Source organism: Pagrus pagrus (genome assembly GCF_965226575.1).
Source record: "Pagrus pagrus genome assembly, chromosome: 17".
In the NCBI taxonomy this organism is placed as follows: Eukaryota; Metazoa; Chordata; class Actinopteri; order Spariformes; family Sparidae; genus Pagrus; species Pagrus pagrus.
The window spans coordinates 24,749,044-24,775,442 of record NC_140201.1 but is presented as its reverse complement, the minus strand read 5'-3'; the positions used below and the strand labels follow the sequence as shown (position 1 = coordinate 24,775,442).

Below are 26,399 nucleotides of genomic sequence, written 5' to 3'. Positions count from 1 at the left end.
ATCACAATACAATATTTTCCTGGCTACCCTATTGGTTGGTAAACTCAGCAGCCTGTTCCACAGGCTCACCATGCTGAGCTTCCAGCTGACTTCATGAGTCTCATCCTGTATCTCTGTTAAATGCCAGATCAGGCGCATATTTATGAAGTCCAAAAAGCAATCCAATTGCTTGATTGAAAACACATTTGTTTTTCTGAAATCTTTTAAAACCCCATATTCCTGACACATAATCTAAAATAGGGTAAGAACATGTTTGGTACAGATTGGAATATGTAGAATAACCCATATCTCTTAATATTTTAGTTTTGCCTGTTATACCTCCCAGTGCTTTTCTTGCAGAGTCTGCTAAAACTGATGCACCATGTACACAAGACATGCCCTGGATGAGTGTGCGGTATGAGTTGAGTAGTCCAACAGCCTGAGGAATGCAGCTGCTCTGTAGTCTGGTGGTACGGCAGTGGATAATTCTTTATCTTTTTCCACGTGGTAGCAGGGTGAACATACTGTGGCTGGGGCGGGTGTTGTCGTTTAGGCTCTGGACCCTCACTTTGGGCTCTGTGCATGCATCTCACCTCACCAATATCACCGATGCTCTGAAGATGGATATCAATGATGCTCTGGGCGGTTTTAATCACCCCAACATAGCCTTCCTGTCCTGGGCCGTGCATGAACCACCCCAGTTTGCTGTGTTTCCAGTTAGGTTGCTTTCTATTTCTCCTCTGTAAAAGTTCACGAGAACTTGACACGTACATTTTGTCTCCTTAAGCTTCCTTAATAAATACAGTAATTTCTGAGTTGCATCTTGTTTTTTTTACATGCTTCCCTGTCATAGCTCTTAAAATGTTCAGGGGTGTCGTAAAAACAAAAAAACAACATAATTGACTGCCTCTATTGATCATGATGTCTGTTCACTCAGCTGTTTGCTAGCTGGGACATCAAAATAATTTGCTTTTGCAAGAGAGAGAGAGAGTAGAAAGACAAGCAGTTGGTGCTGACATGAAACATTGTTTCAGCATCAACATGGCAATGAACATGTGCAACAGTCACACTGCAAAGCAGTGTGAGGCTATCTTACATTACAGCTCTTTTGATGCTCGAGAGAAGCATCCTCTGACAAACGTGAGCAGAATATATACATATAGAACAGAACAGAATATAACAGAATGGAAGAGTGATGTTGGAATTATGGATAACGACACGTTTACTTATCTTTAAAGAAAACAGTCAAGTTTCTGTCAAGTTTAATTATCCAAGCTCAAGTTTCGAATGTAAAAACAGTTAGGGAGAAGTAAAAACGTTTTTCTAAATGAGTCATTACATTTTTGAACGGTGCTCGAGACGCAGGGACGTGGTAAAATCAGTTTGTGAAAAACTGATGAAATGTAACCTTTAGGATTTGTGCACACGGGCACAAGTTTTCCAATTTAAACTTGTCTCACTGTCACAAAGAAAGGGTCAAGTCGTGCCCATGCACATAACCCTGTAGATTAAATTTTGTCTCTATTTCACAAACAGCCTTGATACTGCTTTTGAATGTCACTACATGTGTCCATTACAACTCTTCATCATAAAAGAACTCCTGGAATGTGTACATCACAGGCTGATGATACATAACAGGGAAAGAGTATCCAAGAGGGGATTTTTCTTTAAAGTTTCCTCAGCGGGGAAATGACTGTACACGACTCACTTGGGGAAAGAGGGAGAAAAAAAGACATATATTTGCAAAGGAGCCTGTAATACAATCTCCACGGTTATGGAGTCATTCTCAGCTTGAGTGCATGCTGTGTAATTTTATCTGCAGTATTTCCTGAGGTGGCACATTTTGACGGCTGAAGCAGGGGACCTGTTAGGGAGAGTGGTGCAAAGAACAAGGCCAGGGAAAAGCACTGGTTCGAATGTGAACTCCTTTAACAAAATACTTGCTTTCTCTAATGTTCCACAGCTCATTGCATGTGATAAACCCCTTGCGACAGAACGAGCACTAAGCCATTACATTCCGCATGCCTCGACAAATGCAAATAAGTCAATATCATCTGAGCATAGTTTTTATGATGGAAAACAACAGCGCTGGCTTGTGTGTGGAGGAGTTGATGATTTATAGCAAGAAGTAGCACTGAGAAGCGACTAAATAACTATGTGCCTGTCAACCTCCCTATAAAGTGGTAACCCTCTAGGTCCTTATTTTTTATGTTGTAGCCTTATCAGGTGATAAGAAGTCATTGCTGCATTTATTTCTAACTGTCTGCTGTAGCTGACATCTGAAACATATAGACTATCGCTTCCTTTGTGAATCTCCCAGGATGTACCTGGGGCAGAATATTTACAAGAGCAGATGCAGTGGCTTTCATTAAAGTAGTCATAAAGAATAAGTCATGACACTGATAGACAGTAGTTAGACGAATGTGGTTTAGATTCAGTGAAGACAGTGAGGTACTGTCATTTTAAAATCCAACAATCTGTCTTTCACATCCACTTCATCTTGTGATTGGCCAGCTATGTGTAGGTTGAGACAGGAGCCGAGGTGAGGTTAGTCTCTCTAGCTCACCTCTTCCATTCTTTACACAACTATCTCTGTTACTTTTCATGTTAACAGCTGATTGCAACACAATGTCTTCCAGTCTTAAAATGAGCACCATTATCTCCACATTTAAACAATATCGCGAACTAATGGTGTAGTCAAAACACTTCAGACCTCTGATTGGTCAGTCAGAACAACCAGAGTCGTCTCGTCGTCTGCACTCTGATGTAATATTTCACAAACACTAATGTGTTTCATTAACACACACTCGCTACGCAAACAGCTTGTGTGCGTAAGCGAGTGTGTGGTTTGGAAAGATTAAGAGAGTGGCAGAAAAAAGACTGAACTGCAGTTAAATTGCAGTGGAGCAGAGGAAAAAAAGGTTAGCAGTTTGTATATGTTGTCAATCTGACAGCAATGTACACAATGGTCACAGAGTGTCAGTTAATAAATTCAGCAGCTTCTCAAGAGTTAAAAAGTTTCCCAACAGCTGAAAAAGAGAAAGGGGTTACCCCCGAAGCCCCTGCAACAGCCCCCGCCTACACAGGACTACCATGTGCTGTGAAACAGATCTGTGGTTTAGGTACATTACTTACAGGTTATGTACAGGTTCAAAGCCACTATACCAAAAGCACTTTGGTTGAAACCAGGCTTGACAGTACTGGTGGTCATGCTGCTTTGGTGGCAAGTAGAATTAAGGTTTTATTTTGGCGGCATTGCTTCTAACAGGCTTGTTCATCATTGGCACTGGAGCTGCCAGAAAGTGGCACAGTGTAGAGGACAACAGCGTCTCTCTCAACTGATCTGGTATCAGCATCAACACCATCTGAACTGGCTTTGCCGCTTGGCAAGCTTATTCCCCAATCAGATAACAACTGCTGTTTCTCTGTGCCATCACCCTATGATATCCAACGCCAACGTGCCATGAACTGGTTATAAACTAAATCAGTACAGAGTTACATTAGGGAACTGGGCTAAACCGCCAGGGGTGCATTTAAAACGAAAACATCTGGCACTGGCTTGCAACCACTTTCTGGCAAAATTCTGCGTTTAATCCCAGCAGTGCACATCAGCAGCAGCAGTAGCCTTTAACATCTGATCAGTGATTCTGTATGTTGGTGGTAAAAACCACAAAGAGCAGAGGTGTAAACACAACTGGCTTCCAAACTGCTATCAACACATAATAGAGCACAATTAAGTATAATTATAACTTTTAAACTAGGGTCGGGACTTTAACGCGTTAATTAAGATTAACTAGTTACACAAAAATTAACGCTTTAAAAAAATTAACGCATTTTAATCGCACTTATTTTTGCACCGCGGAACGTTTCTCACTGGATGAGTTTCAGGCGTACCGATTATACTGGAGCACAATTATTTAACGAGTTAAAAAGCCGCCGACACTGATCACTGCCCATGGATCTTTAAAGTTTTAATGTAGCCTGAATGCAGCTCAAACCGACCCGGTGCCTCAGCACTGCGACCAAGCTTTGATAAACAGACCGGATCCGCGCCGGTTTACAGTATCCTCTCGTAGTTTAGCCGGTCGCTACTGTTTAAAAAGCGCTCGTCGCAGTGGAGCTGAGAACAGCGGAGTTTCCTCTGCTGCAGCTGAACAGCTGACATGTGGTCAAGACGTAGGTACTGTAGCATACAGACCTGTCACTGTCTCACGGTGCATAAGACTTCAACCTCAGAGCTCTCTGTCTTCAGACTGTCCTGACCTGTCCCTGAACATCACACAGGGAAAACTTAGAGCTGCCTGTGTTTTATTAATGTTTACATCAGGCTGAGTTCAACAAATCAGTTTATGCTACTGTGATTTAAGTAGTTAAATACAGTAATCATCACAGTGTAGTGGCAGGAAAGACCATTTACCAAATAACGTGTTACTTAAACATTTTTCATTGTGCTGTGCTCTAAAAATAAACTAACAAACTAGTGTAGAGTCCTGTATAAGGAATGTTCAGCTTAAATTTTCCCCTTAAATTTAGGTTCTCAGGAAAATCGCATCTTATCAGGTAATCGTTATTCGATCGATTCGAATATCGAATATCGATATTCAACTAACGATTAATGAATGAATCGATAATTTGCATCCCTAGTCTGTTGGTCTTGGTTAAGTACCACCCTGAAAAAAAATAAACACTGTTTTGTTGCTTAAGCTTATGTATTCAGTCATTATTCAATGGTATACTAAAACCCATATGAAAAAAATTGCTTCTCACTGTTCTCAGGTCAAATATTTATATGCGATTAAAAATGCGATTAATTTCGATTAATTAATTACAAAGCCTCTAATTAATTAGATTAATTTTTTTAATCGAGTCCCGGCCCTATTTTAAACCTTTAAAAGATTACACAAAACTGTGTTTATGTGCTTACGTGTAGTAACTTGTATTAACACTCGACAACAAGAAACAAAGAATGAACAATTTGTTGTTTTGATTAAATAGCATAGGTGTCTGGAGGGGCCTCGGATGCACAGGAAGTGAGGAAGTGGTGCTTCAATGTCCCGTAGTTTGTTTGGGAATATTAAAAACATGTCAGCAGCGGAGTGGACAAAGAAATTAATGTCACGCACAAAAGAAATCAAAGCTCATTAGCACACTAACTAATGACTATTTCATTATTGATGTGTCTTGCTCTGTCCAACCAACAGTCAAAAACACAAAAGTAATCAAGGCAGCATATCCTCACAGAGAATCATGGTGGCTTGAGTAATGTCTTACACAGCTTATCAAAACTGAATTGTTAATTTTCTGTTGATCAACTAACAATTAATCAACTAATAGTTTTAGCAAAAAAATGACAGCTTAGCACTGTTTTGATTGACAGTGACAGTGATCACTGGAAAAACTCGGAACAAAACATAGCAGTCAACACCAAAGATGGAGTGAAGTGATGAATAACAACTTGAACAGCTCAACAGTGTGGGAACACACCCAGCAGAGGAAACAAAGTTAAGCAGAGTTAGTGCAGCAGATCTACCTCTTGGCGCTGGTGGAGAGCTTGGCAGCGGTCTTGCTGGAGATTTTGGCCTCCTTCTTCTTAGGCTGGGTCTGGTCCCGCTGCTCAGGGCCCGGCTGCTCCGGTGGAGCTGCCTCCCTCTGCTCGGCATCAGAGCTTCCCCCACTGGTGTTGGGGCTATCGTCCGGCCTCGGCTGCACCTCACTGGACATGCTGACACTGCGCACACACCCGAAAACACACACACAGTTAGGGCCAAGGGATTAATTGAAATGTATTTTCAATTAGCATACGATTTTGGCGTCTTATTAAATATGAAAACAAGATATTTGAGATAAAAAAGTTCCAAATATGTAGGATATTTATCCTCTTAAATAATAATGATCTCAAGATTGACCAAAATAATAATGATTATGATTTTTACAATAATCGAGCAGTCTTTTGCAAAAGACAAAGACACTCATCTCAAGGTTTTTCTGCATCTTTACTGCTGGGTGCTTCATCTGTGGACTGATGTCTAGAATTCCATTATAGATTCATCGATTAATAGTGTTTTTCCTGATTAATTGATGAATAACTTCGAAGCCAACATAGACAAGAAGCACTAAATATTCTATGGATAAAGTCATAAAATAACATCACCTTGGAAACTGAGCAAACTGATTTAGCTGATAAGGATGATGGTTGAAAGACCCAGAAAAAGCTCATAGGCAGACCTTGAGCTGGATTGTTTGTTGGTCAAGAATTAACTTTCATCCTCAATTTATGAACAATTTTGTGTTTATGTCAGAAAATAGTGAAATGTCTGTGTGCTACAACAACAATTAATCCCCCCCCCACCCATATCCAAATATCATGATGGACTATATTATCCTCCTACTGCAAAGACGACTCATCCAAATCCCTTGGCTCGCCATTTTCTCCCACTTCAAACCTGAAATATTGCAAAATTGGTGGGCTGTAATTCTTTATAGAAACTAAGTCCATGTCTACCAGAAAATGCTATAACAGCTGTTTGATAAACAATACTGTGAAAAATATTGCAAATGATAGCAAATACTGCAATATTCTATGATATCCAATATCGGCCCAAGCCTAGCTGAAGTGTCCTTGGGCAAGAGACTGAACCCCAAATTGGCTGTTGTTGGGGTTTTGCCATATAGCTCCTGATGAACAGATTAACACCTTGCATGGCATGATATGAATGTGGAAGGGTGAATGGGCCAGGTGTTACAAAGCACACTGAGTAGTCAATATACCAGAAGGGCACTACATAAATCCAAGTCCTTTGGCCATTTGTGTCTTTGTCATTTAGATAGTGTTGAGGATTTCCATGAATGAAGAAAAAGCTTTCGTTAAATGAAATCATTGTTTGATCTTTTAAACATCAGAACATAATGAAAAGCAGCAAATTCTCCCATTCGAGAAAATGGAACCATTAAGTTGAAGATAAATTAATACTATGTTTATGAGACTGCCCAAGGCTACAGTGATTCTGAGGCAGGCTATTGAATGTACAAGCCCTGTAATGGGTAAAGAAGCTGACTCTGCAGGGATAACTGGGGAGGATAACTGCACTGTTCTGGAAGAACACAGACATACATTGTGCAGGGATGTGAACAAAGGAACTGACTGCTTTACAGAGACTGACTTACATTGTTAAAGGAAAGACAAGAAATTCACCAGTCTATGGAGCCATGATACTAAAGTATTGGAAAGAATCATTTTCAAATGAACTTTAAGTTATACACACTATACCGTTTTTTTTTTTAACACGTTTTCCATTTTGGGAGTGGGACTGTGTTAGGGTACACATATAAATGAAAGTACTATATATTTTTTCTTCTTTCAGAAAAGATGCCCAAAAGGTGTCCTTTAAACCAATTAATTGAATGGGCAAGTATGTGTGTTTTCTCAGGGTGTTTCAATCACTAAATGACTCATTTTGGTGGTTCTTTGATTGGATGATTCACTCAGCATCTACTGTACATATATAAATATATATATAGATAAAGATATATATGTCTGTGGTAATACTTGTTTCACTTTTACTTTTCCTGTTTCACACAACAGGAAAGGCTGTTTAACAGCAACCTAAGCACCAAAAATGTTGAAAACATAGCATACACTTATACGCTATATATATATATATTTTTTTTTTTTTTAAATTTATTTATTAGGTAGGACTTATTTTAGGTGGCTAAAAATACGTCTAGCTGCTGGTGTGGTTTCAACAGTACAAGGCCCTGCTGCCTGCCGCCGCTGCGAGATGATGGGTGAGCCATTGTTTGACAAGTGTTGGTATTTGATGATCTGGGAATGAGACTAGGTCCTGTGATCAACTGGCAACCTATGTGTACCCCACCACTCACCCAATTTTTTGCTGGGATTGGCTCCAGCTCCCCACAACCCTGCAATGGATAATGGATGGATAGGAGGTGACTCTACAATTAACTGTCTTTCTCCAGAAAGCTACATAGTGTTGCTTTAAGAAGCTGGAAACAGAGATTTCTTTAATGATTTAAAACTGATAAATTGCTTACCAAAATAGCTGGCAATTAGTAGTCAACAAATAATCGTTTAATGATTGCAGCTCTATTGGGTATCTCCCTGCAGAGATATATTCAGAGCCACAGAGGCAGAAAGTTAAATAAAGACCTCAGATCAGATCTTTTACTGCTCATCCTCAGAATCTGCCACATTGAACGTCTGCTGGTAACAAGCATCCAGTCTCAATACTAAAACACACCTACAAGGTCATGTTCACTAAATCCAATTCCTCTGTCACTGTGCGTGTGTGTGAGTGCGTGTGTGTCGAACTCAAGGTGAATGCCTCTATTTACATTCCCTGCTTCGGTATGAAAAATGTATGATACAGATGAATGAGTGTGAGGGCATTTTTTGCTGCACACAGCTGAGCTGAAATGAATATCAAATTGGACAGAAGTAAGGACAGATTGTTCAATAAACATGACAGCAGCTTTGGCAAGCTTACTCGGCTTTTGACATTTGACAAACAGCCACTGCACGCAGGCTATCTGATGCAATTAACTGCATTTGTTGGTGAGCTGATATGGGAGATAATTGGGGGATTATATGGGTTAGGGTGATAGGGGGGCATCATTTCAAAAGGTTATAACACGTACATGCTCTGGTGAATGGAATCCTCTGAGGGTAAGCTGTTATTATTATGATGTGAATATGAAAAGGATGTGCGACCAGTTGTCAGGGGAGGGTGAACACACTGAAAGTAAAACTTGCAGGCAGAGCAGTAAATACGCTGCTCTTGCCACAAGAGTCAGGGCAGATGTTTATTTCCCTTCAGGTGTATAACTGTCACAACATCCTCAACCATTACTATGAGCATAGGTGAAGCTTTCCAAACTGAGCAGGCCTACAGAGAATCACACCTCAGAGAGAACCCACAGTCCCAATACATGCCCTCCCCTGATGTGTGTGTCCGTGTGTGTAATATATCCATTTCACTTTTGACAGGCAGACATTTGGCAGCTAGGTAAATACTCGTCGAAAATGACCTTTTCTGACCTCAAGTATAATGTATTAAACAAACCAGCTCCTAAAGAGCACTATTTTAACTTTAACAGTTAGTTTTTTTCACCTTCATGCACAATACTTCCAGTGCTAAAGGTTGTGGGACTACCTTACCAGCTATTAAGTTACAGAAGTTTCCATTTTACTGGACTTAAGTGCTGTTTGGTGCAGTGGGTGTACGCCGAATGAAACAGTGGCTGTTGAGGGTTTTAAAAGGTGCTTAACAGCATCCAGGTGAAGTGCGTGTACACGGCTAAAGAGGAGGAGGTTTAAAATGGCTAATATTCTGGACGGGTTTTCGGGGAGACGCTCTCGATATTCAGCACCGTACAGAAGAGGCACGTATGTTCAGGAGCCCCCCGAGCACTCACCGCCCCGGTCCCCCCCGTGCTCAACATGAAGACAGCCTCGGTACGACACATCTTGATGTAGATAGGACGACATGAAGCTCAACGGCACACTTGTCCGACCCAGTATCGTAGCTCGCGCTGACCACTGCCTAATCTGCTCCAGCACAAAAGACAGAATGGATGCCCCCCTCGCTCTTCCCCCAGCCACCTCCACCGCCCCCTCCCTCCCTCCCTCCAGAAGATAACGTAATAAACCTTTGTTCAATTCGTAGAGTTGATTTTTCAGAGGAGCACCGGCGACTCACCTTGATAAGCAGGCTGGACGCACGGCGGCAGGAGAGATATGTTACAATGTCCACTGTATATTCCGTATTCTGTGGCGCTGCTTGTCCGCTGCTTCCCGTTCGTTGCTTTGACTGACTGACTGCTGGAGAATGTGCCAAACCGAGGCCGTCAAGAGGCGGCTGGAGGTACACGCGTCGTTTCCGGTGTTAGCTGACAAAATAAAAGCCTAAACGAGCGCGTTCCCGCTTCGCGAGTGAGGTGACACATTACAAATAAAGACAGACTACACAAGAGGAAACTATAGGAATTTAATCTACAACAGGCTGCAGTGTTTTAATCTCACCTACCTCACTAGACTCTTATTTGCTATTTGCTCAATGGAAAACTCAGGTATATGGCGAAAGTACATTAATGTCTGCCCATCCAATAACCTATCTATGCCATTTAATTCATAATGTAGATTACATAGCATTTGAATGACATTTTCACATTGGAATTTGTTATCTCATTATAAGTTATTAGTTTTCCTCACTCGAATCGAGGGTATAAGGACAGAGGATGTCGTTCACTGTACAGATTGTAAAGCCCATTGAGGCAATGTGATTGTGATTTTGGGCTATATAGCCTAAATAAAATGTATTTGATTTATAAATAAAATTGATTAAATACCGACATATAAGACCGACAATCAACTACTTTGGCGTTTTGAATAGAAAAGGCTCATTTTGTAATGCGCCTCCATGTCCCGTTGGTAGTGTTTCTCTTGACAATACTATAATTAACTGTAATGTGACGGACCTCGCCTTGCCTATTTGATAATCACGAAATTAAAAATAACTCCCATAAATATGAATGAACAAACGGTTACATTTTATTATTTTTTAAATTTAATTTAATATTTTTTATTTTTTTGGTGCCACAAATAGCATACTATCACACACTCTAGTATCCTATACTTTCATCAAACGCATGTCTTTTATGTTTAGGCAGTGAATCCTCAGTTCCGATATTTTCTTTTGTTTGCCGTAACTTGACGGATCAGACCGCCTCCGTGCGCGCCCCCACGCGTATCCGCGCAGCCTGTGCTCTCTGAAGCGTTATGGCAGGCCTTGATGATTGTGTAGAGACCACAAAGGAAGTGCAAAAGAGAGGAATACAGTGAGGGCTTCCAATCCATCTCGTCTGAAAAGTCTGCATTATAATAGAACCAATTTCCTACATGTTTAGGATTTAAAAACTCACATGGACGGAGTCCTATTCAGTAACGGAGTTGTTAATGATGTCTGTGCTTGGTGACCTACTGTAAGGAGACCAGCTGCTCCATTATTCAATTCATGTAAACAGTTGGAATGAACAGTAGCTTTAAAACACCTCAAGAAGACCTAAAGATTTCAATTGACCTTATATAAATAACTGCATGAAGCCACTATTTCCTCCACAGTGTATCATCCTAGTTCTATCTCTGTCACAGGTCTCGTGTAAACTAATTTATAAACATTCTTCACACACCATGGTTCCATGGTACCATGGTTCGTGGCGGATAAGTGACAAGCGAACAAGTTACCACTGCGGAACTCTTAATCTGCTCAATGTTTCTCTACGTCGAGTACAGTGACGGACGTTCGCCGCTCGGACATGCGTCGTTGAAAACAAACGTATCCTGCACGGCGGGGGCGGCTTGATTTTTATGCTAAGCAGTCAGAATTCTTGTCTTTTCTTGTCTTTACTAAACGTCCGACACATTATTTAACTATGGAGACTATTTTAGAGCAGCAGCGTCGCTATCACGAAGAGAAAGAGAGGCTAATGGATGCTAAAACAAAAGAAATGTTGCACAAGAAGTCCACGGTAAGCTGTTCGCTTCATGTTAGCATTAGCATCATTGCTAATCAACGCCAGAAATATCTGCAAGTTAACTTTAAAATGTATATTGTTTCTTTTGCTGACAGCTACGGGAACAGATCAACTCTGACCACCGAACAAGAGCGATGTTGGACGTAAGCATGACTTTTGATTTGTTTTAAACAAGTGGCACCGGCAGGCTAAAGTTAGCTCTTCATTAAGGTGCATAGGTAACCATTCCTCAAGCCACAATGAACATGTTAGCTCAATGATATCATTTCTGAGGCAACAACTGCATTTAACTATATGTATGCAACTCAAGACTTGTGAATTTATATACATCGTTATATTATCTTATACAATAAAATATTAAACCTTAGATTTTAGAGGGAAATTTCTTAGTGGCACCATCTCCTCCAGAGTGTTAGTTGCAGAGACATGTAGCTACATTATTCATCTTTAGTCTGTAAGGAGTTAACTACTTAACACCACCTGAATATGACCAATATACAACAGTGCCAATTGGAAACCAGATATAAAAGTTTAAATTGTAAACATGTAGATCTGTTGTGTAGTGCATTCAGCAGAACACTGACACTACATAAGTGCTCTTCAATCAAACTTTGCAGCTAAAAAAACAGCAATGTACTGTTAGATGCTTGGGGGAGAAGGGCAGTAGTCTGTTTGGTGAAACATTTTCTCCATGTCAAAGAGAGGCATGCAGGTCTGAGTTCAGTAAGGTATACGACTGTGTTTAATGTTCAATGTGAAAACAAGCTAAGGCTGACAGTCTGTCTATCTTTTGACAGAGGTATATGGAAGTGAGCGCAAATCTCCGAGATTCCTATGAAGACAAAGATGGGTAAGTCTATGTGACTAACCTGTGCCTCTAACTGATCATGGTGCTTTGACTTGTTAAACACAATACCTGTCGAATGTTAAATTATTAATGTTAAAAACATTTATCATAATAACCTAAAGCAACGTTATGTAGAAATAGGCATTTTGTGCGATTTGGTGCCCCCCATAGTTTCTGAGTACAACACCACTGTCGTAAATACAAGTCCCACACCAGTAACAATTTGTCAGATGTAATGTAGGTGCTAACTACAAACTACAAAAATCACTACGTCATAACAGTGTTATGTGTTGAAAACTGGTATTTAACCTTGTAGTGCAGCTACATAGTGATATAGGGGGAGTGGCTGTAACAGAGACACCGTTCACCCAGTAACAAGACACTGTACCATCAAAATGATTTTGAAACTGTTATTTTAAGTAGAAAGGTTACATAATGTTGCTTTACTTTTTTTTATGTTTATTGTGGATTATGCATCCAGAATCGTGACCTAATGTGTTAACGTAACCTTTTTCCTTCTGACAGAATGAGAAGGGATGAACTTGCTGCCATCTCAGGACCAAATGAGTTTGCAGAGTTCTACAACAGACTGAAACAGATAAAGGAGTTTCACAGAAAGCATCCAAATGAGGTAGTTCACCTATCACTTATTGACAGAAAGTGGTCAAATTAGAATATGTAAGAGAATGAAACAGAATAATAACAATCATGCTGTCACCTTTTATTATTTTTTTTAGATTTCCATTCCCATGTCTGCAGAGTTTGAGGAGCTGATGAAGGCCAGAGACAACCCCAGCGAGGAGGCTCAGAGTAGGTTCAAATGCACTTGAAACACTAGATAGGCTGTCTACAATGCAAGATTAACCTAGCCAGTCTATCTTTGCCATGGCTGTCTTCAGCAAACCTCACACTGAAACCTGATGGATAGTCTTAACTAAGGGGTTTATCAGCTGCCCCTTTTTAAGACCAAGTTTTTCCAGACCAGCAGTAAAAGTGTTTGGAATACAACTGTCTATAATAAAGTCATTTAACCCTCGATATCTTGAAGGAATTAAGATCAATTCATTAGCTGCGATATGTTGTCAGTATCACTGAAAACTGTGGTCAAATACCTAAATTACCTGCTATTAATGATCATACATTTAACCTGTATGACAGTCTAGCAGGACAATATATAATCAAATAGAACATTGTCATTTGAGTGCAGATCATGTGCGGTATAATAAAATTGAATTTTCATGTTGTATAGACAACAACGTGCCTCTTTTTCAAACTTTGGGGAAGTCAACCATTATGAATGTGAAGATGCAAAAGTCATTAACACATACAGCAGTTATTGAGCAACAGTATCATTCACTTTGAGTCAGGTTTGAGTCCACCTGTATGTCCAATTTTCACACTATTATGTCTTTTCTTCACCAACTCCTGAAGCTCTTTAGCTGATAACTGCTTGACCATATTCACTGCATATCGTCAATAAATGTGTAAAAGTTGACAGGAGTTGGAGAATCAGGTGATCATATCTGTATGTTGATCACTACAAGAGACCCCTTCCACTTTTGTCACATTTTTATTTGATACACTGTTATTACAAAATATTGATTATAGCTGCTTTGATATAAGATTTTATATGGAAAAATAACATGCTGCTTTTTGCACTACACCTCCAAAAACCTGTTCATTCAATAGCTGACTACTCGTCTCTGTAGTATTTGTGGTTGTCACTTGTGAGCAGAATGTTCATGTCAGGATCTTGTAGGAATAGTGACTTTTCGATTTCAATAGACTTTACTGCTGAGGAGGCTTTCAAATACCAGTTTGCTCTGTAGCAGGTTAACTGACCTCCGTTGGGATCTGCCCCAGTTAAAAAGTAGACTAGTTAAGACTGGTGCTCTCTGACTAATTTAGTAATCTGGGAGACAGGCCCCAGATCTGTAATGGACAATTGAATGAAATCTGTATGTCTTCCACAGACTTAGTGGAGTTCACTGATGAGGAAGGATACGGCCGCTACCTCGACCTCCATGACTGCTACCTGAAGTACATCAACCTGAAGGGAGCTGAGGTAATGATCCTTTTTAAAGGCTGCATAATTCAAACTGAACCTTCAAACTGAATGAGTATTTTATTAACCACGATCTATACTCTTCCTCTGCAGAAACTGGAGTACATTACCTACCTGTCTTCATTCGACCAGCTGTTTGACATCCCCAAGGACAGGAAGAATGCTGAATACAAAAAGTAGGACCATTAGGATTATTCCCATCAGGACTCTCTTCTAACATATGTATAGAATTGAAACACTTAAAGTAGGATACACACCAATCAGTGATGTGATGGTGGTTTTTGCAGGTATTTGGAGATGCTGCTGGAGTACCTGCAGGACTACACAGACCGAGTCAAACCTCTGTTGGACCAGAATGATCTCTATGGCAAAGTGCTGTTAGACTTTGAGAAAAAATGGGATATGGGGACATTTCCAGGCTGGCCTGTAAGTTCTCTTGCTACGTTATTTATACAATATTATAGTCGGTATTTTAAGTGTACATTACATGTAACCTGTTTACCTGTTTCTGTTGCAGAAAGAGACGAGCAGTGCTTTGACACATGCTGGAGCTCATCTGGACCTCTCTGCTTTCTCCTCCTGGGAGGTAACGCACTCAGTGCTCATGCTTAAATGATCTGTAGTTTAATATTGATGCTAAAGCTGCTCGTTCATACTTCTACTGATGTGTTTTTCTTATTCCTTTCCACAGGAGTTGGCTTCTTTGGGTCTGGACAGATTGAAGTCTGCCCTCATGGCACTGGGACTGAAATGTGGAGGGTGAGTATGTCTGCATGCAGAAACAATAACAAAGACATCTATTGGAAATGTGTAATAAAGTTGAAAAGGGATACTCAACTGTATGAGCTATGGGTAACGACTCTCCAAATCCACAGTTCAGATCTTGATATCTTGTTTTGTCTTTAATCTATGAAGGTAGATTAACTTTATAAAGTAGCTTCACATAAATTAACTAAGTAAATAACAACAAATAAATAAATTAACTTTATTTAATTTACTGCAGAGGACCAGTCTACATATTAACTAAGTGCAGCAAATTGGATTTGAATGGAATGAGATGCAACATTTGTAATTTATGAGCAGCCCCTGAATGCACCATGTAGAGCACAGTCGGTCAGCTGTTTACTACAGAGTAAGAGCATGGTGCAACAGTCCAACAAAACTTGGGTTAGAAACGAGAAAGGGGCCAGTTTGAGGGGGTAAATGTACTTTTTCGCAGTATCAGGAAAAACTTCAGGAATATGGTCAGAAGTATGAAGCATATCCTCGGACTGGGGAGGTAGTTGCAGTCCCAGAAGACGGGACAACAACAACATGAGACTGTGGATGTGAAATCATGACTTCATGCTAGGTTTCAGAATTTTTTCAGGAATCTGGGAACCTTTTGAGGTACTTAATTACTTAACCTTGTTTTCTATCACAGTAAGTCCCAGTGTAGTACCCAAGCAGTAGCCCCTGTCCACTCAGGAGTCTTTGCTCTTGACACAGTCTGTTCTGATGCCCCCCAGTTCACAGCTCTTTTAAAACACTGGAGGGTTTTTTTTGTTCATTATACTTATTGATAAAATGCATTCTTGTTCTGGTCAAAAGTGTAATGAGCTTACATTTTAGGTGTTTACAAACAAAAACACACTGACACTATGTAGCCCGTAGTTGCTGAAGTATTCAATATATTTGCTGGCTTAAGAGCAGGTTGTTTTTCCTAAAGATGTTACTTGAAATAGGGCGTCACAATTCTCCAAATCCACAATTCAATTTGACTTTCGCACTGACGGCTACGCTTTTTATGCTTGCCCTTACAACTGTATACACATTTTTATGAGGTGCACTGGAACTCACCATGAAGTCCCTGACATATCCTGTGCCATAGGAAGTGATGTAGATTTAGAGAGTTTGACACGTGCACCTGAATGCACCATGAAGTCCCTTTTGAGTGTGTTAAATTCTGGCAAAGACAGACAACAGAGGATGGAAGCATAGATAATTGTACGGAGATAAAAGACACCAAAGCACAACAGAGACGCTCAGCAGAGTTTTTTGTTGTCAGTAACTGTCAGTGTGGCGGAGAATCGTTTGAGATTTACCCACCCAGCAGAAAATTATGCCATCATTTGGTGCCTGGCGGATTTTGTTCTTACCAAACATTTACAGTAGTTGTAGAAGCTGTGTACCAGAGAAAATGAGACGCATTATGTATCTGCGTCTTAGGAGCTGACAGCATATTCTTGGGTGTAACATGCATCTCTGATCTCTTAATTACCTTCGTGCCAGTTGCTCATTTGTTGTCCGTCATACAGGCGCACAGGATAATTGTCTGGAAGCTCAGCTGCAGGCTACCAGTAAGCTAGCTGTGTCCTCCATGTGTTTGAATCGTTGATGCTGCATTTGATTTCGATAGTGGAAATTGAAGGCTCATTTTTGATCCATTTTCAATTTAAAATAGAAATTTGTGACACCCCTACACCTGAACTTACCTGGCACTATTGCTTCCCCCAAGCTGTCTTCTCCAATCCATAAACAGCCATAAGCCAAGTAGTGATCACTGTTCAGTCTGGTGTTGGTTCTTTTGGACAGCTCAGGTTTTGTTCTTGGACTGTGTTGAGGGCCGAGACGAATCAGCATTTCTCTTTTTAAATTCAAATCTTTTTATCACTTGTCATTTATTTGTCTGACTTGTGTGAACAAAAACAGCATTAATTTAGATTGCAGGCAAGGATGTGGGATGGTAATAAATATTGTTAATGTGTATGAACTGCACCGTCAGAATGTGCACAACAGTTTCACACTAAGGTAGGACACCTGACTGACTTAATGTTTACTGGACAGGACTCTGGAGGAGAGAGCTCAGAGACTCTTCAGCACAAAAGGCAAATCCCTGGAATCACTGGACCCTTCACTGTTTGCCAAGAATCCCAAAGCCAAAGGCCCTAAAAAGTAAGTGGGTGTTAAAAATTCAGTGTAATGCTGACAGTGTCTTATGATAGGGCTCATTACATAATTCATAACAATTTCCATCCATCACTTCTGCAGAGACACGGAGCGTAACAAGGAAATTGCCTTCCTAGAGGCTCAAGTCTATGAATATGTGGAGATCCTCGGGGTGAGTCAGTATATCATCAGGCTAACTCTGCTGTTGGAGTCAGACATGAAGGCTTACAGCCAACATTTTGAGAAAAGTGTTACCTAGCGAACTGTGGTGAGAGATGTATGGTTTTAATGACAGCTGCTGATGATGTTGCGGTAACAGGAGCAGAGGCAGCTGACTCACGAGAACGTCCAGAGGAAGCAGGCCCGGACCGGAGAGGAGCGTGAGGAGGAGGAGGAGGAGCAGCTCAGTGAGAGTGAGAGCGAAGATGAAGATAATGAGATCATCTACAACCCCAAGAACCTGCCGCTGGGCTGGGACGGCAAGGTGAGGACATGTACAATGTCAACTGACTGTTTGTGGAGTGTAGGGACTGCACAACACCAAGTCTTCAAACTAACAGGGTGATCTGGCATGTTGGGTTTAGTGTAACAGTGTTTTTGTGCAACTTCATAAAACATGTTGCTGACAGAGAAAGTCAACAAAGCAGTCACATACAGGGAGAAGAAACAGAAAGGGGAGACGAGCCAGTCTGTCTTTGGTTTAAAGTGGACAATAACAGTAACATTTTTTTAAACCAACATAATAATAAACTTTTTGGTGATGAGGAGTCTCATTCTCAGGTTGTGAAGTACCAAGGCTTTGGTTTAGTGGCTGCCCCCGCCCCAAAAATCAGATTTGTTTCCCACATCAGATCTGAAATACGGTGTGTCGGCACTGTTCATTCATACATACATGATCCAATTGCAATTTTTGTGTCCGGACAAGATAAAACCAACGTATCTACGTGGCTAGCTGTGGTAACGACGTAGGCATCAGTCACTACATACTGTGATGACGAGGCTTTCCAACACAGAAGCCTGAGGAATGGAGATCCATCATGTCATTCTCTAAACAACCACACTGTGAAGTCACGGTGCAGACAGTTTATCTCAGTGTGACTGCTGTTCTCTGTGTTGTCTTCCATACCACTCTGCTTGTGGCACCCTGATGCACACTCTGGGTTTGACGTTGATGTCATGTGTTGCCCTGCAGGTGACACAAAAGACAAAAATCTGATTTGAATTGCACTTCAAAACACCTCCAAATGTGGTTTGGGTTGGATTTTTTCATTTTTCATATGGTTATGGTTGTAAAATCAGTTTAGAGGGTAAAAACATTAATTTTTGCATTAAAAGGTCATAAATGTTGTCAGGTATAGTTTATTTTTTTTATTTCGAGAGTGGTTTAACACCTGCTTAAATCTTCCTTTTGCTGCCTTCCATTAGCTGACCCTAATGAGAGTGATGTCATCAGGGTTATCTCAGGTTAGGCTCAGAGACAAATGCATAACAAAAAAGCTGCATTGTGTTGTGAGGAGCATGCAAGACATCATGCAGAAAGGTTCTAAAAATATTACAAAATGAATTGCATCATGGGAAGTGTAGGATCCAGTGTAAATTGGCGCCTGATTCCTATCAGAGACTAAGGGTACGTGTCCACAGGATCCGTCATTTCCACTCTTTCCATTCATTGTCTATGTATCCAGCTGTGCAATGCATTCTGGTAGCGTTGCGTTTCGAGAGACGAGCGTCGCCTTTGCCCACTGCTTATTTGCATAAATGTGAGGTCTAGGCAACATGATGCAAATCAGGGTCGGCCAGCGCAGCTCTTGCAAACTACAAAAACTAACTGTTGTCGAGTTAAAATGACAGGTTTGGCAACAACATGTTTTTTTTTTCTGACCTAAGATATTTTCGTTAAACTATTTTTGTAATGTAAGAGAGTTTGTAGACGAGACGCCATGGTGGTCTGTTTGAAGTCCAGGAGCAGACAGGCCAAGAGTGACGTCTATCCAAGCAGGTGCAGCCAGAAAGAGAGTCAGGAAGTGTCCCAGAGTGCCGCTGGGAAGCAGCGTGGCCCCTTACTTCAAACGGCCCCCCAGTGGACACGGACCATGAAAGTCATGACAGCTCTGTATCTGCTGGTGTCATTCTGACATTTGAATGTCTCTGCAGCTTTAAATCACTGGGCCTCTTTGACCCGCTATCTACCAGATATATTTAAAACACTATTCGATCCTCCTGTGTGGACGTATCGATTTGCATTCAATCTGATCCGTTGGCTCTTTAAAATTCACACTTTATCCTCCCGTTTGTATTCTCTGCTCATGTCTGAACTTTATTGTTTTTTTGTTGACTGCTGTTTTCTTCCCTCCAGCCGATTCCATACTGGCTCTATAAACTCCACGGGCTGAACATCAACTACAACTGTGAGATCTGTGGAAACTACACCTACAGGGGACCCAAAGCCTTCCAGAGGCACTTTGCAGTATGTTTTGATTTTCTTTAAGGAGTTTCTATTCTAATTCTATTGTTATTGCATTGAATCTTCTGACAGATTTTCCACTGTCAACTTATCAGACTAAACAAAATACATCAACATAGTACATTAGTTATAACATGAAGTGTGTACTTGTGCAGCTGAAGTATACTTTGTGCTTTTTATGTCTGTAGGAATGGAGGCATGCTCATGGTATGCGCTGTCTTGGAATCCCCAACACTGCTCACTTCGCCAACGTCACACAGATTGAGGACGCTGTCTCTTGTAAGAGTCTTGGACTTGTTATGAACATCTGGATTTTGAGGAAGTTTTAGAAGTCTGTCTCACTAAGTGGTTTTTGTTTATTTGTTACTCCAGTGTGGGCGAAGCTGAAGTCCCAGAAGGCGTCGGAGCGGTGGCAGCCAGACACAGAGGTGAGTCCAAATGGATACTATCAGGATAACAGATTGGTGAATAATGTCTGTTAGTTAAAATTTACACAAAACTTGTTAACTTGTGTGTTTTCAGGAAGAGTACGAGGACTCGAGTGGAAATGTGGTCAACAAGAAGACCTATGAGGATCTGAAGAGACAGGGCTTGCTGTAGATTGAGGAGAATGTGACTGAGTCACACAGAAGACATGGAAATCCATCTGACGAGCGTCCTTTAAGATTAGCTATATTTTTTATCACCCACCTTTCTTTTTATTTGTATGTAGTAATGTTTTACAGGCTGTGCCCCGCCCTCCATTCCTCCCTTTGATAACTTTGTAACGTGGCGAAGATTGATCATTATAATAAACTGAGTACTTTTGTCACCGTGCTGCTTGTGTTCGTCTCCTGTTTGCTTTCTGTCACTGTTGGGACTTTACAGCACAGACAGACGTGTGTGTGTGTGTGTGTGTGTGTGTGTGTGTGTGTGTGTGTGTGTGTGTGTGTGTGTGTGTGTGTGTGTGTGTGTGTGTGTGTGTGTGTGTGTGTGTGTGTGTGTGTGTGTGTGTGTGTGTGTGTGTGTGTGTGTGTGTGTGCACGCTTTGATTTACTGTTGCAGTTGACTCATAAGCATATTTTAACTCTCTTTGTGTTGGCCAGTTTACTACTGGGCTTTTATGGCAGCATTAACACAAGTAATAAATTAAAATGTGCATTTCTCTTAACAAGAAAAACCTGCTGTTGCCATAGAGCCTTTTTATTCAAATTATGGCCACATATAGTGCAACATAGAACATTTGAAGGTGCTGAATAATTGATTTAGATAAAAACAGCTTAATTGCTCCTGCAGGGCTTGTCACAGACATCACAGGTCTGGTGCCAAGAATGTAAAGCTGGCCTTGCAAAAGAGAGAGATTTAATACCTGTAAGCATTTTCTCCTGTTTCTAGGATACATGATTCAGTATCACTTGATAGTAACTGATTTATTGCAGCATATGCAGAGTTGATACCAAACACGAGGGTCTAATAACCCTTCTCACAGCTGGATGTGTCCTGAATATTTATTGGGTTGCCTGAAAAACAGCTTATGAATAATGAATGTTTCATTTTAAACTCACACCTTATAAGTTTAGTTTGAGATTGATAAGTAGGGAGACCAGGGGCAGCGATTACTCTGAAACTTCACCAAATAAAATAAACTTAGATGCCTGCGAAGACTGTGTTAATGCTGTCTAAATAAATATAGCTTTTCGTTTGACCAACAGTCCAAATTACAAAGATCAAATATAAAGATAATCACTCTAGATTATAGGAACAGTTCACCCAAAAATGACTATTCAGTCGTTATCTGCTCACCCCCATGCTGATTGAAAGTTGCTTGCAGTGACCGGCAAATGTTAAAAGAGCTGTCAGACAGAAGATCTGGATATTGAATATTTCAGATATTGAACATTAGCACAATATATGGCAAACACATTTATATTTCATGGAATACAAAACTCATCATCACTGTAAATCACAATCCAGGGAGCTCGCAGATGAAGTGACAGGCTCATTACCTGCTCCCACAGCACCCGGCTGCTCGAGTTTATTTTTGAGTTATTTGCAAAGGAATTGAAAAAAATCGAAAGAAGCTCCTTGATTGTGTGATTCAGCCAGTTTCAGATCAGTCTGGAGTTGAATGACTGATTGGTTTCATTTTCTAATTCTGAATCAGGAAGTAATCGGCATCTTATTCTTATAGAGGGCTCATTTTTCTGTTGGCTGTATTCAACAATAATAACTATTACTTGCAAGCAGTCGCTGCATAAACTAAATTAGATGACATGATTTCCATGCTACAGAAGCTCCGACGTGTTTGTCATGTATGATTCTAACTAAGCTCTGTCACATGATTAATATCAACAGAGGGGCTGACATGAAGGTGAAGAGCTCTGCACAGATTCACCCAGGGGACAATCTCTAGCCTGAACATGACAACAGAACTTGCAAGGTCGAGTCTATTTGTTGAGTCTACAAGATCCAAGGTTCATATATTTGTCATTCTACAACACAGGGCTGTACAATGAAATGTAAGTTGTAGTCCCTTTATGCTACATACGACAAACTATCTTTCATGGTGGTGTTGAGGATGAGTTCAGGAGTCTCAGCCTGAGGAGAGAAGCTGCTCTGTAGTCTGGCGGCATGGAGGCAAATACTTGTGTATCTTTTGGCAGATGGCAGCAGGGTGACAACGCTACAGAGCAGTCACACAATTTCAATACGAGTATCACATATACATTTTACGATAGATGGGTGAACACAGAATACAGTTCTGGTCTTTATAAAGCTGTGTCATTTCAAACATGTGGTTTCATACAGTCAGTTTAAAATCCCTTCAGTAATTTCAACATTAAGTGCAATCCTCAGGGTTTTTTTTACAGCTCATCAAAGCCTGCAGATGGTGCTGCGTTACCATGATTTTCTTTTTACAATACATGATAGATTGTGTGTGTGTGTGTATGTGTATGTGTATGTGTGTGTGTTTGGTTTCTTCAAGTTGGAGTAATGTTTTTTGTTGCAAGTGTGTAAAACATTTAAAACAGTTTGGGACATCCACAATACACTGTCTAACTAAATAAAACAAAAGGGATTTGGATTTGTTTGCTCATTGTGTGTACGTACATAGAGTGAGTGCATTTTTTGTGAAGGTGTGTTAATCTATGCAACAACATGGAAGAAATGCATTAAGCAAACAACAATCCCCAGTAGGCCTACAGATCAGCACAATAATGTATCAGTGTAATACAGACAAAAGAAAAAAAACATTTGAGCAGTGTCACTTTGGTTTATTTCAGGAATAATACATTAGGCTAATACGTGTTGATGAAGGTTCACTCTGTGTGGGAGTGTCCTTACAGAGTTGTTAAGGACCTGTGTGAGCTCTGAGTTTCAGAGTCCTTAGGGCCACTTGTGGGTCGCTGACCCAACCGGCCTTCATGTGGGCTGCTAAGATGAGGCTAGATGAGTCCAGGTGTGAATGGTTGTTAAGCTGTCTGGGGAGAAACTCAGTACTACATTGTAGGTGGGTGATAAACTCACACGTGTCCTTAAGGACTCTGTAAGGACACTACCACACAGAGTTTAAAAGCCTGCAAACTCCCCTCCAGTTAGTTAGAACTGAAGAAGCCTCTTGGATGAGAGGTGAAACGTCTTCAAGAAACTGAAACAAGTCCAGTATGGGTTAAAGTATTACTTTGAGTCAAAGTAATATAAATATGTGAACCTTTGAGGAAATCACATTTTATAATAGTTACATCTGATTTTAGGTTTTTTAAATTCCGTCTCAGATGAAGGCATCATAATCAGCAGTCCTGTCCTCCACACCTGCCTGCAGCTGCTTGGCCCTGGCCCCAAAGCCTGACAACATGTTCACCCTCTGATATCCACTGGTGACGTAGTCTTCCTGGAGACTCCTTCAGGTCTGCTAACACTGACATAAATATACTTACTCAACTTTAATGTAGCAACATTTACTCCTTGAAAGCCGTATTAAATACTATAGAGCAGTTGTTCTGTGTGGCCCTGCTACCCTCCAGATGTGTTCAGCTGTCTGTGGTAACGACGGGGTCTGCTCACTTTTAGCTAAAAAACGGGGAAATAGCGCCACCAAAATCCTCCTTGTGGCCAAAATTATATTACATCCGTAGGGGTAAGAACTACTATAGAGAATGAATGAAAACAAAAACAAACACAACAAAAAAACCCAGTTGCTACAGCTTCACTATCACAACACTTTTTTCAAAAACTGTTTTCAGCAACACCGATGCTTCTCCTACAAGTCACAGTATCTGCTGTGAATAGTAAAGTTTGTTTTTTTCACCACGCTGCATATTAATGTAACGTTGATCCAGGAAAGCGTCTTTTTAAAGGTCTGGCTGAATTAAAACAGCTGAGAATTAAACAGTAACTTAGTTTCAGATAAAATCTCAAATTTAAAATGTTTTTTTTCCATTTTTAAATTTGACATTATGGCTCAAATCGCGGTTGGAAACAGTGAAATCACAAACTGAAAACATAACCTTTCTAACTCTACACTTTGCAATTTGTGCAAGAGATGTTAATGTGAATTATAATGCATTATATTGAAACGTATATTGCACTGTACGCTGTGCGATTTGACGAGTGACGGCCGGCTAATGCTTTATCCGTTTCCGTAGTGTAGTGGTTATCACGTTCGCCTCACACGCGAAAGGTCCCCGGTTCGAAACCGGGCGGAAACATTGTTTTTCATTTAACACACTATAAGTTGTGATAATGAAAATGAGAGAATAGCGACTTTTGCCAAATTCACAAGGATAGATGACTCCTCTGACAAAATACCTGAGTTGTAGCAAGTGTACTTGCCTAAAGTCTTCCTGCCTCAAATATATGGTACCATATAAATAACCTTGTGTCACTCTTTTCCTCATATGTGCACGCAGTTGGCGAATTTCATTGGTATCCTATATTCTCTGCACATATAGCATTTTTAATATGGTCATAATATTAAGAACCTTATATGTATTATTTCAGTAGCGATCAGAGAAACAGATCATACAAATTCTGACTTATTTAAGAGGCTAAATGAGAATTTAAGGGCTTCTGGATCTGTGCCTGAGTCTGTCTATTGTGTCTTTCACAGTAAGATGGTTTGAGAAGTTTGAGCTGAACTAAAAATGGTACCAGGTTCTAACCAAAAGTAAAATACAATCCATCCTCATTTAGTGTACATTAACGTCCTCAGTACGTGTCAGCTGGGTGATGCACCACCATCTTGTGTGAAGTTATCATTATAGCTTGTGGTGGCAGCACTGGAAAGGGTTGAACGTGATCAACAACAATGTGCCTTAGATTTAATATTCTTTTATGTGCAGTCGTGACATTTTGGCCAGGGGGTGGCGCAAGAGACACAGGCAGATAGGGATCACAAATATTAGACTCTGAGTATTGGTTGAGATATTTTGCTAGTCTGGACTGAAGTGTAATTACTGACAGAGATAATCATTGCATGCTTAACTGAATCCTGAGGCCTTCCTGCTACCAAAGTGAAACAGAATCAGCACCAGCTGCAGTTTTAGGGAAGTTGCTGAAAAAATAATGCATTATTCAGCTCTCAGCATTCTCTGACATTACCTCATTAATTATGCAGTGAAAAGAGCAATCCTTATTATGTTCTGAGAGTAAAACCACTCCTTACCTGTCACTGATAAGTTTGTCTGACAAATAGTGATTCTGCTGTAGACATGATCAGCATCTCTCCACCGCTTAGCACAGCAGTCTGTTCAGCTCTGTCTGGTTGTTCCTGCTGCAGCTGGACAAAAACTGATCTCAGCTTGAACAGGAAAGTTCATTTTTGACCTTGGAATTGATAGTTTTGATGAAATAATCTTAATTCAGGCTCCATGAGCGCTTTCAATCACATTTCACAGTCTGTGTAGGCAAATTGTTCAGTTGTGATAAGATAAGCTTTGGGTGATCTTCTGTTTAATGTCAGCATACAAGTGCTTAGATGGGTTGTACGTTTACTTCCATGGACTGGTCAAAACAAATAGGCTCCTCAGGGAATTCTTACTTAAATACCTTCTTCTATCCCACTCAAATGTCCTTTGCATTATTCTGTAGACCTTTTATGTGTAACTTGTTCACCAGATCAGTAACTGTAATATCACTCTCAATAATCAAAAAGTACTGCGTGATCCAACTGTATAAACAAGAGTCTGCAGCTATACTGGTGGCTTTGTCAGGCTGTACTTAGGCACAGTGGTACTTTTAGCTAAATGCTAACATCCACATGCTGTTGATAGCCACCACACTGCTGAAATGGATGTTTACCATGTTCACCATCTTTGGTAAATTTGTTAGCATATGCTAACATTTGCTCATAAACACCTAACACAAAGTCCAGCTGATGATGATGGGAATGTCATTAGTTTTGCCGGTATGGCAGTATTGGACAAATTAAAATATTAAACTAACGATGGCACTGGATGTACAAAGTGGCAACAGTGGGAGCAACAGCTAATGTTGCTGTTCAGGCACATATCTTTGGCATGTTCAGTACTTACAGCCATGGTCATAGTATTTTATTATGCTGAGTTTCAGCAGGCGCTTTAGTCTCT

General features: G+C 40.5%; 2 protein-coding genes across 2 annotated transcripts in view; one reads left to right on the top strand and one right to left on the bottom strand.

Moving 5' to 3' along the window:
- Positions 1 to 9,848, bottom strand: part of LOC311272927 (ubiquitin-conjugating enzyme E2 E2-like) — a 76,162-nt gene extending 66,314 nt beyond the window's left edge. The window contains exons 1-2 of the mRNA XM_084379689.1: positions 9,696 to 9,848; positions 5,510 to 5,707 (exon numbers count right to left, since the gene is read on the bottom strand). Coding sequence (XP_084235815.1) covers positions 5,510 to 5,700 — 191 coding nt within the window. The 5' untranslated portion in view covers positions 5,701 to 5,707; positions 9,696 to 9,848. The remainder of the gene's footprint in view (positions 1 to 5,509; positions 5,708 to 9,695) is intronic.
- A 1,442-nt stretch (positions 9,849 to 11,290) lies between these two features.
- sf3a3 (splicing factor 3a, subunit 3) lies at positions 11,291 to 20,649 on the top strand. Its single transcript, XM_084379618.1, has 17 exons — positions 11,291 to 11,523; positions 11,625 to 11,672; positions 12,327 to 12,379; positions 12,902 to 13,007; positions 13,114 to 13,186; positions 14,350 to 14,441; positions 14,535 to 14,617; positions 14,729 to 14,867; positions 14,959 to 15,027; positions 15,133 to 15,200; positions 17,268 to 17,375; positions 17,472 to 17,541; positions 17,689 to 17,853; positions 19,726 to 19,836; positions 20,022 to 20,112; positions 20,206 to 20,261; positions 20,356 to 20,649. Exons 1-17 carry the CDS (start codon positions 11,428 to 11,430, stop codon positions 20,431 to 20,433), a joined length of 1,506 nt encoding a protein of 501 aa, XP_084235744.1. The 5' UTR covers positions 11,291 to 11,427; the 3' UTR covers positions 20,434 to 20,649.
- The last annotated feature ends 5,750 nt before the right edge of the window (positions 20,650 to 26,399 follow it).

What these genes read in the sequence shown, in the direction of transcription:
- sf3a3 (XM_084379618.1), top strand. Translation starts at nt 11,428, where the DNA reads ATGGAGACTATTTTAGAGCAGCAGCGTCGCTATCACGAAGAGAAAGAG. An exon ending in TCCTATGAAGACAAAGATGG is followed by an intron (nt 12,380 to 12,901) that starts GTAAGTCTATGT and finishes TCCTTCTGACAG; the next exon opens with AATGAGAAGGGATGAACTTG. An exon ending in AATATGTGGAGATCCTCGGG is followed by an intron (nt 17,542 to 17,688) that starts GTGAGTCAGTAT and finishes TTGCGGTAACAG; the next exon opens with GAGCAGAGGCAGCTGACTCA.